The sequence below is a fragment of the Heterocephalus glaber genome, unplaced genomic scaffold (assembly GCF_053883595.1).
Source record: "Heterocephalus glaber isolate CG9 unplaced genomic scaffold, H.glaber_assembly_v1.0 deba00000281, whole genome shotgun sequence".
Lineage (NCBI taxonomy): Eukaryota > Metazoa > Chordata > Mammalia > Rodentia > Bathyergidae > Heterocephalus > Heterocephalus glaber.
Window position 1 is genome coordinate 22,437,341 of NW_028258139.1, and position 12,069 is coordinate 22,449,409.

Sequence of the window (12,069 nt, forward strand, 5' to 3'; positions counted from 1 at the left end):
ATAGGTGTCTGGGACCCCTCAGATACAATGTCACAAGCCAGGAATTAATGTCACGAGGCCTCTGGGCTGAGCGGTGCCTGGACCCCAGGCTGCGCCTCCCTGACCTCATAGATGGAGGCAGGAGGGGCCCGGTACCTGGAGCCCTGGACTCTGCTGTGGCTCCCACGTCGCCTGGCCCAGTACACAGGCTGCCCCTGCTCCCACACTGCCCCGCCCCTACCTCATGGCCGCTCGGAGCATGTCCGGGTGGCGGCCTGAGTGCTGTGGGCATGCGCAGGAGGAAGGACAGCCACGCCCTAAGCGGGCTGTGGGCTCTGGGTTCCCGGTGCATGGCCACTGCCTCAGCCACTGATGTCACCCTCTGGACCCAGGAACCAGGAGTCCCAGCTGCCCCATTCTAATGTAGAGTTGCCCTCCTTCGCCTTCTGGCCACCAACACCACCGTGCTGACACTGCCCCGGGATTGTGCAGGTCTGGCCCTGCCTGATAAGGTGCAGCAATCCCTACCGTGGAAAGGGGACCCTGGGCTCACTCCCACTGCGACTGGCTTAGCTGCATCATGGGCGGAAGGCACAGATGTCAGCCTCCCCTCTGCACCACGTGTGTCCCTGGCCTGAGGCCTCCCTACCTACGTGTGTGCCCACTGGAACTTGTGAGGGTGAGAGCAGCATCCCGTGCTCTGCTGAGAAAGGTAAGAAAATGATGGACTTACCTTTCTTGGCGAGGGCAGGAAGAGCAGCCGGAGGGCAGAAACTGGGGGCATCGCCCTGAGCGACTGAAAAGAAGAAGAGCAGCCTTTAGCTCATTTTCACCAGTCCACGTCACCGTTTCTGAAGACCTCAGCAGCGCTCAGGGCAGCATGGCGGGAGGGAAGTCAGACTCGGGGGACAGGTGGGTGGCACCAGCCCCTGCGGTCAGGATGAGCCAGGCTGTGCTCAGGTGAGGTGACACCAGCCCCACGCTCCAGCGGCTAACGGCAGCACAGGCCCCCCTGCTGTACCATACCCTGAAGCAGGGGTGAGGGATGACTTTGTGTCACTTCCCTCAAGGCCTAGGCCAAGGAAGGCCCCAAGTTGCCCCCAGGCTTTACCCATCACCTCTCGGGCAAAGAGGAGGTACTGAGTAGAGCTCTGTGTGGCACTGACACACGCCTCTCACTCAATCGCTGGCCAATCCCTGGTCAGGATGGAGAAGCGTGGCCCGAGCGCGGGAAGCCAGACACAGCCAACCTTGCCACTGCCTGCCACCATCACTACTGGCTCTGTGGACAGGGCAAAGCACTTAGCCTCTCCAGCCTCTTTCCACATGTGCACAACGGGCACAGTGCTGTCTACCCCAGCAGTGACTGGTTTGACATTTAGTCCTGTGCCTCGCAGAAGAGTTCAGGCAATGACGGCTGTTAATGGCAGGCCCCATGGCAAAGGGACACAGGAACCTCAGTGGTGGGCAGACCTGAATTTGAACTCAAGATTCCAAAGAGAGGTAGAGTGACAGTGGCTCCTCTAACCTCTTTTATACCCAGGTGTGGCACTGGCAGAAGGAGGATGATCTAAGAGTGCAGTGAGATAGACTGATTTCCTACAGTGGCCCAAATGAAGTTCAATCCATTTGTGCTTTAGACTGAAGCAAGAAGTGCGAAAGGCATGGTTCAGTGTACTTTCCCATATCCACGGGGAGACTATGTCTTCCTCTCTTTCCAGAGAGCTGAGACAGAAGCAGAACACACAACCTACATCTATTTGAAAGGCCGGTGAGGCGCAGGTTGTAGGAGGACACTATAAAATTCAGAGGATGGGCAGAGCAGTCCAGGTCTACGGGAGAAATATACCATCTACACTGGACAGCTGCAGTGGGAAAAGGCAAATGGCCCAACTGTCCACGTGGGCATCGACCCCAGCAAGGCAGTTATTACCAGGTTAAAATTTGGACAAAGCCTGAACCAAGAAAAGATCCTGCTACAGAAAGCCAAATCTTTCCACGTAGGGCAAATATAAGGAGAAACCATTGAGAACATGCAGGAATAAAGAAATCCTACATGCAACTGTTACTAAACAGATAAAATTAAAAAAAAAAAAAAAAGAATGAAGTGAGAAAACACCCACACGTGAGGTGATGTGTAGATAGTAATGATCTCCTTTCTCTTCAGAAGAAAGAAACTGTGTGGCTTTGACTGTCTTCTTAGAAGTCCCTTGGGCTCTGTAAACGAAGCAAGGGCCTCTTCCACTCGCTAGCTACAAACAGGAGGGGCAGTTCTGGTTCTCTTCCAGAGTGAAGGGACCCACTGCCTGCAGCCCATCCCTTCCAGGAAGCCCAGGACTCTGGCTCTGCTTGGCTAAGGAGCAGCGGCTTGTTCCTTCCCTCACTCTCACCCTGGTCCTCCGGGCTCCCCAAACCTTTCCCTCTGGGTCCTCATTTGCATCCTCAATTGTGTAGCCTTGGCCTCTGCAGTTCTGCGCTAGGACACACAGAGCTTTCTGTTCACCTGGGGGCAGTAACTTCAGAATGCATCACCAGTGCATCTCTGAGTTCTCTGGGGTCCTTCTTGGTTCTAGCCCTCTTCTGGGCTTGTGCCTTTGCCTCCTAAACCTTAGGAGATTCACCCATTGCTCTGTGAACACAGCCATGAGACAAAGGTTAGGGTGTAATGACAAGCGTGTGGACCTCTCTGCTGAGTCCTGAGGCTTGAGAGGCAGGAACATGCCTCCCTTGTCCTTGTACCCCAGTGTCTACCGTAACCAGTGGTCATCCTGCTCCTCCACATCTGTCCTTTAACTCAGGCCAGCTCTGCCCTGGAGCCATTTCGAGACAGTCAGAGACCCCTAAAGGGGAAAGGGCAGGTCCATTACTGGGCCCTGAACCTATGACACATTAAAAGCTCTATTTGTGTTTGCTTCTTAAAGTGACTCTTCACTTGGGCCTACAGATGCCTAGTGAGTGACTTTGGATCAGATGCCTGCTCAGCTCTGCACACTTCATGTTCCTCATTCACAGAGTGTCTGTCTGAAAACTAGAAATAACCTATATCCCCTTCAAGACTGAAGACATTAAGATAAGCAATTTATGGGGCCATGTAACTACCAATGGGTGTTTAAAAAGCTCCCACTGTTGTCCTAAATACACAGTCACCTAGGACCCAGCAAAGCCTGAGGGAAACTGAGATTGCCCCAAGCAGAACAATCATTTCACAGAGACAAGATTGCTGCCTCGACCAATAATGACTTCTCCAGAGCCATCTTATAAACCCAGACCTGAGATAATGACCTACCAGACCTAGCCCATCTCAGTTGCTCTATAAATTCCACCCTCTTCCCTTTGTTAAAGGACCAATCTGGTCTTCTCCATCAGAATTGTGTCCCCTTCAGCTTCCTGAGCTGAAGTCCCTTCCCATTTTCTCTTACTTTCTAACTCCGTCTACTAAATCAGCCTATGCCTGTGACAGACACGTCTTCAAGTGCTTTTCTGGAACACGACATTAAGGATCTGCCCAGACTGAGTTGAGGTCCCTTTCTCCTCTCTGAGGGGAACTTCCTGGACCCTGCCTGGTGACAACTTCATCAGGTCAGCATAGTCCCTGAAGGACAACATTCTTTGATCCCCTCCACCTGCGAAGGCCCCTCCTCTGCCTCCAGCGGGCCCAGTCACCTCCCAGGTTGTCTGGTCACAGAGGTAACAACTGTCTCCTCAGTGCGGGACAGGGAGGGGCACCCACCTCCCAGAGGGCGTAACAGGATGCAAGCAAAGTGCTTCCCGTGCTGCCACATTTGAAGTGCTTCACAAGGGGTTTTCTCGTTCACATCTGGCCCCTCAACCAGACTGTCACCTATGGGACTCCCTTGTCATGCTCCACGGCATTCAGTGCACATTAGGAGCTTAGTGAAGGCTACCTTCTGCCCCTCAGCGGCAGGCGATTCATGGTCAGCAGCTCACAGTTACCAGAGGATAGAGATGTTTATGTGCTTAATAATCAGACCAGGCCAAACATGGCCGAAGTCTGTTATCAGTATTCTTCAGTAGCTGCTTGGTAATGCTCGTGTGTCATGTATGAGTGCTGAAGGAGAGGTGACCTAGAATGCCAGCCAGCCCTCAGGGCTAAGGCCCGGGGCTCCTCCTTCTAGCTTTCCCTTCCCTATGGAGACCGTTCCATACCATTATGCATGTGGTTGGCTACAAAGACAAGGATGAGGAAAAAAGGTAACAATGATGTCAGCTATGTGTCAGAATGACCCCAAAGGATGCCGATGTGGTTTTATTTATGAAAGAAAAGAGAAACCAAGAATGTACAATATGCAAACCCTGCTAGGGAAAATGCTTTGTTTGGCTCAAGATATGTCATGAATCCAAAGATGGTTTTGTACTGGTCAACATGACCCAGTTGGGGGAAAAGTCTGATTCATTAGGCCAGTTTCCTTAAGTAAGCTCTGCTGCAGTTACTCATATATGTTTGTTGTGAGTATCTCCTCTCTAGGTTGTGAGTCTCTAAAAAAAAATCCCTATATTTTATTCATTTCCCATTTCTCAGTGGCCCATATGCTATGTGACCCACTACAAACACTCAACAGAGTTTCCAAGCTTCTAGCCTTATGTTACAAGAGACTCACAACCAGGATGGGTTGCTTATTTAAGGTTGGGTTATTTACTTGAGTCTGTCACTCCTGTGAGCGCCTAGAGGACAGGAATCCTGATTTATCCACACTCAGCGATATAACATAGCGACTTAAAGTCAGAAAGGCCAGGGTCCCAGTCTAACTCATTTGCCTGCCATGTGACCTTGGGTGAGTAAGGTAACTTCCCCGGGCCTCTATTTCCTCATCTGATGCGGTGCAGGGTTTAAATGAGATCACGTTGGCAAAGTGAAAGCCCAGCGCATGGAGGCTCCCAGATTTGGCTGGTGTTCGGGCCATGTTTGCTGAATGTAAGAACTTCTCTCTGAATTTTAATTCCCTGCCCTGTAGTTTCCAGTCCAAACTCTTGAGTCCCCAGCCTGACCCCACAGAGTATACGCTGGCAGCAGTCAGTGGTCTGGGCAATCAGATAAAAAGAAGCAAACAGCTGGATCGAGCTGGGATAAGAAGGACCTTGGGCCCTTTCCCTTGCCAACTCCTGTCAAGATGTCAGAACACTCTGGGCTGATTTCCATTAGATTTCTGAACAAATGGGTTCCTGCTCAAACATTTTACCCAAGTCTTCCATGAGTCATATGAAGATGCAAAAGGACACTTTTCACTCCAGTGGGGTGAGGAGGTGACAGGACAGACAGACGGGCAGGAGGCTCAGGGCTGGCCTCTGGTGTCCATCAGGGCTAGGAGTCATGGGCAAGCATTCCCTCCTCCCTGCTCTGAAAGGTAAATCCAGGAGACGGATTTGGGTGGTGGAGGCTGTTTCATTATATCACTCTGAAGTTTTTCCTAAAACAATTCAAGATGTTGAAATAAAAGAAAAAGTCAATAGCGTGAATTCAAATCAAGTCACAGGCTGCTGAAGGTAGATATCAGCAGGAAGATTCTATTCAGCCTGGAAATAATTAACTCCAAAAAAGAGAAATCTGCCATGAAGTTGAGGAATCCACAGGGTCACAAGCAAGGTCAAGAATGCTGCTGCCTGGGAGTCCAAGCTCTGCCTTCCAGTTCCAGCACCGGAGGCCAAACCGCAAAGGGGCTGGTTGCCAGCGTGCTAGTCTTTTCCTCCAGTTGATTAGTCAGTTTCTAGTTAGTCAACTGAGTTGGGGGAAACCAGCCATACAAGACGTCTGGAGCTTCTACTACTTGAAGGCCTGCCGGGAGGGAGCTGACATCCAAGAGGGGATGAGGGGACTTGGGGCCGTCAGATTTGGGCTTGTAACTTGACTATACTTCATACTGGGTCCAGCACCTCCAGCATTCTATGCCACACAGTTCACGTATTAGCGGGGAGGGACTATGTCTGCTCTGTAGGCGTGCTCTGGGTATGAATTGAAGTAGTCCAGGCAGTTCTAGCATGTGTCTGACACCCAGAAAGCACTGAAAAGTCACTCCCTGCTTTGGGTGGAGTAATGTGAAGGGAGGGTGTGAAGAATAAGAAGACTACCGTTACGGATCTCTATCTTCCTTCAGATCAGACATCCCTTGCTCCTACTTCTCGGGAGGTGCCAGGAAGGACCGGGCCTTTTCAGATTTTGTCAAAGTGAGCAGTGAACGCTAGTGTATTGCTTGGAGAGACCGACCCTCCACTTGGCCTTTCTGTTTGACTCCTCCCAAGACAGCGTTTTCAATCTTATGGGGTCTGGGACAGATTTGTGACTTTGATTCTGGGACAGGCAGATCTCTAGTTTCTTCCACTTTTTCTACAGTCTCACATCGCTCCCCCGGTCCCCCCATACCACCAGCACCCAGAATGTGAGAGGTGATGGCACTACACTGAGTCTCATTCACCTGTTTCATGGAAGAAGAAACTGACAAGGATCATGACTTTCCTGAGCACAAACCCATGGTGGATGCAGAGACACTAATGGTTCCTCATGCATCTCCATTCACTCATTCCTGCATCAATTTCAAACCGGGCTCCTACAAGGTGCAGGACATATGCCTTGCACGACTTCTGTTCACATGGCTTAAGGACCCACACTGGGCCAATGCTGCCTTGCTCCTGAAGCTCCAGCTGCACTTGCACTGTCAAACACAAACAGGTTGTCACCCTTTCCTTCCCTAAGATTGCTACATGACACGCTGTCCTGATTAACTCCCCTGATTAAGGTGAGATGGCATAGTGAACATCTGTTCATTTGGCCTGTCCAGCAACAAGACCTTACCCATACTTTGGGCAACTTCCCCTCCCCCAGTGCACCCAGGCTTGTTGGCACCGTCACTCACACATCTTACCCTCCTTCTGGCAGTGCGTAGATTCAGCTCAAGCTGTACCGAACTTTGTTCCTTGAATTGAAGCTTTAATATACCAAGTGGCCCCTTTGGAGAAGATCAGTGACAACTGTGGTGCCCTGATGAATTGGGCCACTTGTTCTTGTTAAATGCATCTGTGGAGACTGCTCCTTTTCCAGATGGAGATCTAGCGGCTCATCTTTCCTTTGACACAATGAGCAGACTCCCACTCAATTTCTATTCTGCTTGCAGTACAGAGAATCAGTGTCTGTTGCTTGCACCCACTGAATTCTGATCCATCTACTTCCCAATCTGAGGACACTGTGAGGGTGGGACACAGTGTACTAAAGACTCCAACAGAGCTGCCAGGAATAGGTCACTTACTAGGCTTCTGGTACCATCCAAAGGGGTAGGTGCGAACTTCTGTGTCAGGAGAGCCACAGTCCAAGATGCGCCAGGCTCCTCCACCTTCATCACTGCACATCTGAATTCCCATGCTGCTCAGAGTTAGACAGGTCACCTCTCCTCCTGGGGAACACATAGCCAAGACCAGGATGTTGAGCAGGAGAGGAGAGGAGATTCTAATTGAATGAGGGAAATCCTATAAATCAGTGCTCAGCAGACATCTGAGGTTCACTACTGCTTTCTGGGAGGATCCTGGCCTCCAATGCAGACCTGGCCCCTTTGTGTGAGGAGCCTCTGGCCTAGGGGCTCAGGGCTAGGGGTGCCTGCTGCTGACTGAGCACCTGCCTACTGTGCCACAGAGTTGTGCCAGGCCCTGCTTACATCACTTCCCTTGGTCCTCACAGGACGCAAAGAGGAAGGTAACATGTATATTCCTACTTATGGATGGGAGACCCAAGTCTCAGGAAGAATGTAAGTGACTCAGCTAGAGTCCCATCACCAGTAAGTTACTCCACAACATTTCTGGGGGATTTTGTTTGTCTGTTTGTTTTTTTTGGTTTTTGGTGCTGGGGCTCAAACTCAGTGCTTTGCGTGTGCCAAGCAAGCACTCTCCAACTGAGTTACACCCCTACTCCAAGACCCTGATCCAGGTTTTAAATATGGATGTATCCAAAGTCCACCCCACCAAGCCACCTGACAGAGTGCTGAAAGATGAGCTGAAAACTGCTAAGCGAAGTGTGGAAGGGAGGAAGGCTATATGGGTCAAGCAGAAATGCATGTGTAGGGTCGACAGGTCCCCAGGTTGGGAGTCACATCCAGCTGTCACACTGATGAGCCCCCTGCCCTCTCCAAGCCCCCAGATTATGAATGAGGATCCCTTCTTTCCCTCACTTGCAGAGGTCCTAAGGATGAAATGAGTCAGAAGTGTGAACGTGTCTTCTAGCCTGTAGAGTGCTGTGCAAGAGGGAAGGACTTGTTATTATTAATACCTTTTAACTGGGACACATTTAGAAATCCAAAGCCGGTGCAGCATGGGTCCAAATCACATAGTCGTTCACATTCAAAGAACCTGGCATCAGAAGAGAGAGAGCAGGTCTTAGGGCTTCAGTGGGGCCCAGCACCCACTCAGTGGGATGAACTGTCATCACTCTTACTTTCAGAGGTCAGCTTCCTTTGTAACTACCTAAAGTGTGGGTGCTTTGGCCAATGTGTATGAGGGGATTCCTAGCATTGAGAATCTTTCTGAAAGCAAAGTTCTCTTTGCCGGAGAATGCTGTCTTGCCATCCTTCCTTCATTCATCAAGCATATATTCTGTGCCTGTTACACACTAGGCTCCAAGTCAAGCTAATCCAGTAATCTGAATTGCTCCTACAATCTTTTCAGAGAAGGAGGAAGTCTCAGCTTTGGACTCTGGGAAAAGGAAGACACAGCAGAAAAGCCATCTCTACATGGTAGGGGGGTCCACGTCCTACAGTCAGGATGACCCTCTGGGGGCCTGTTTAAGTAGCAAAGAGCTGAGCTTGTGCCTCCTTGGCTTCTCCTCTTACCCTGCGACATGAACTAATCACATTCCAGGAAGGTGTGTCTGTCGTCTGGCTCATCCTACTAGGCTTTCTCCCCCGTACCTACCTTGCTATCCTTGGTGCAGCTAACCAGACCCACCCTCCAGTTTCCGGAACCAGTCATAGTGGGAGGACCTCAGTGGCTCCAGCTAGTGCTCTGAAGCTCAGTTTTAAGTTCTTCCTGTCCTGACCATGTGTCCCAACCCGATTCCTGAGAACTTACTCGGCCTCTGTGTCCTTTTTTGGTGTGTGGACCCTGCCACATTCTTACTGTTGCTTTTCCATGAGCCAAGTCACATCCTAGTGTTTGAAGGTTTTATCTGCTGGGCAATGCTGGCTGCATCTCTGCCCTAACACCAAGGAGCTACCTTCCTGGCTTTCCCTCCCCAAGTCCCTGTCCATCTGTCCACCTGCCACTTCCTTTTGCTGTCTTGAAATTACATTGCTAAGCCTGAGCTTGGACCACTGGTTTTCCATGCTTCCCTGAGTTGGGATACCCTTGCTCCATTCCACCAGCTCCTATACCAGCACTGAGTTCAGGCTGATCCCTGGCTCCACCCTTCTGTCAGCATGGGTGATGTCCAGCTGGACCCCAAGACAAACTTGCCCGCATCATCTTTTTACCTCCATTTTCAGAAGAAGATACTAAATGCCAGAAACATGAACTTCACAGCTCAATAGTACCTCATAGATCAATAGTTCATGGATCAATGACTGAGTAAAAAAATTTACGAGGTACTATGTACATGTGCCAAATGTCCACAATGAATGTAAACATACGTCATAACCATGAACTGAAACAGTAATAATAAGAATGAAAATGTGGAAAGAGATGAGCATAGGGAGGGAGATGGTAAGGGGAAAGAGATTAAAAAAGAATCAAGCTGTGTTATATACACGCTCCTGCTCCCTAAAATGAATGCAAACTTCATGTGCTGCAAACACATACTTATTCCTTAAAATTTCAGTGCTTGAGCCCCATCCCAGGAAGGCTGACTTAGTAGTCCAGGATGGACCCCAGGACAGTGGTTGATAACAAGCCCTCCTGGTGATTCTGATGGGTAGGATTCATCAACCTGGTTCATTTCCATGCTTGATAACTCTTATTAATTGACAAGATATGGCTCAATGCATCTCTTTTCCACTGTCTGACTAAAGCTTAAGAGATAAAGTTGGTGTTTAACGTCAGTAGCTTGCCTTAGCCCAGAGTTTAGGTATGACCACCTTCTTGTAACTTTTATTCCATTTAGCTTTGGGCTATGCAGTGGTTATTAGGCTTTTGTCTTTAATTGCTATGGCTTCACCCTTTTCGTGGAAGCAAAAGAGTTTTAGTAATAAATGTTAAGGCCAGGGAAGAGGTTGCTTACCCATTGGAAATGGGCTTTTCAGACATGGGCACTTTGTTTCTAATGGAAATCCCTGCCAGCTTCTGGAATGGCAAGCGAGTGTAAAAGTTCTTCACTCTGTTGTTCAGTTCAACTGCACAAAAGAAAAGAGATGTTACCACTTGGAGAGAAATTCACTGTACCTGTGAAAACATTAGCACCAATGAGTAGAAACCAGACTGAAAGCTTCCATTGAAGATGGCACACTAAATTCACACACTGACTCTTGCTCTCAATCAAAATCTCATTAAAATAAAAGTCGGGATTCTTGTAAAAGCATAAGAGCACGATGGTGGAGAGAATAGGAGAGGAGATGTAATTAAACACTTTGTGGAGGTAGAAAGCATGCAGAGGTAAAACTTGGTTCCATAGACCTAAGAAGGCAGACTCTACTTTCTGTGGGGAGAACCAAGAAGCAAGACCATGACCCTCTGGCTCTCGGAAGGTTCAAGCGTCAGCAGCTCTGAAGGGAGAAAGAAGCCTAAGCAGTGGATGGAGTGACGGTCTCGTTCAGAAGACTGAGGTCGCCACGTGCTTCTCTGTTTCCACATGACAAGTGTCTCTCCCAGCATGGAAGAGTACGGAAGGCTTATTCCTGGAGAGGACATAAGAGAGGGTCTCTGGCTGCCCTGGAGAGCGGATGGGATGCACACTATGGTGAAAGAGGGGTCCTTTCATGTCAGTCTCCATAGTAAGAACTGAGAACCCCTGCCTCCGACCTGATATGGTGTCCAAATCACCAGCAGCCAGGCCTATGCATTCAGCAGGTACTGCAAGATTCCTCTAAAGCAAGGACCTGAAAATGTTGACATGAGAGATTGCCCAAAGCTTGGCCCAGTCAGGTTGTTCTAAAGCCAGAAGCTTTCACCAAAGCTTCTCCTTGGCCTAGTGGGCCTGACTACCATTTGAGTGGAAAACCTAGAGCCACCAGATACCTGGTAAGAGCCTTCAGCAAAGAAGACAGAAAGGGATGCTAAGGTCAGCAAAGTCTGGGGGAAAGACAGACTACACAGGGTGAAAAAAGAACACCAACTACAGTGTTATTAGTGCTCTTGGTGAGAAACACCACCTTTGATGGTGTTACAGTCACAGAGGCTGGAACCCACTGCACCCCACAGCCTCATGGGATTCCAGGTGACAAGTGCACCAGCTACAACACTCTCTATGTGCTTCTGAGTGCATTAAAGAGAAGGACAAACAAACCCGGCTGTTTCTGAAACCGCAGAGCAGCCTCCCACTAGAAACCCAGCAGTTGCAGACACCTGAGGGCTCACCTTTCTTCCGGAACAGGGTCCCTGGCTGCTGTGGCAGGACCAGGCTGCAGCCCCGGGCACTGGACTCCAGAACAGCATCACACACCTCAGCCTCAGGGTAGAGGGAACAGGTGAAGTACAGGGGTGTATTCTCTGTTACCTCTGCAAGCCGACAGAAAGAGGGCTCCTGGGAGCAGCCTGCAGCAGAACAGTTGGCTTTCAGATCTCAGGAGGCTCACAGGGGAGAATTACCTTTAAGGGATCCCCTGGGGGAAATGTCTGGCAGAGGCTCTTCTTAGGGGAGTCATGGTTGTCCAGTCTGGGGTTCTCCTGCCTGGGGAGGGACTGTGTGGTCCAGAATAAAGGCAGAGTAGAAGTGGGAATAAAGGGTAGACCGTAAACTCAGCAACACAGGAGTGAAAGGATACCATTCTATGGATCCACCCATGACCATATTGGAGGCAAGATCTGCAAACCAGACTTGTGAATTTTGTGAGTGATCTCCTTCTCCCTTCTCCCTTCTCCCACATCACTCATTGTCAGAGGTAAGGGTGAGCTCCTTGAGGGCAAGAGCATGGCTGATTCTTTTTGTCTTTTATCCCTAAGAGCCAA

At 49.8% G+C, this 12,069-nt stretch overlaps 1 protein-coding gene across 2 annotated transcripts in view; it reads right to left on the reverse strand.

The window, feature by feature from the left end:
* The window catches only part of Tg (thyroglobulin), a 219,261-nt gene that overhangs the window by 132,514 nt on the left and 74,678 nt on the right, over window positions 1-12,069 (reverse strand). For both annotated transcript variants that reach the window (XM_087187454.1, XM_087187453.1), the window contains exons 31-35: window positions 11,479-11,655; window positions 10,187-10,298; window positions 8,246-8,325; window positions 7,236-7,379; window positions 713-775 (exon numbers count right to left, since the gene is read on the reverse strand). In XM_087187454.1, the coding sequence (XP_087043580.1) occupies window positions 713-775; window positions 7,236-7,379; window positions 8,246-8,325; window positions 10,187-10,298; window positions 11,479-11,655 (576 nt within the window). The remainder of the gene's footprint in view (window positions 1-712; window positions 776-7,235; window positions 7,380-8,245; window positions 8,326-10,186; window positions 10,299-11,478; window positions 11,656-12,069) is intronic.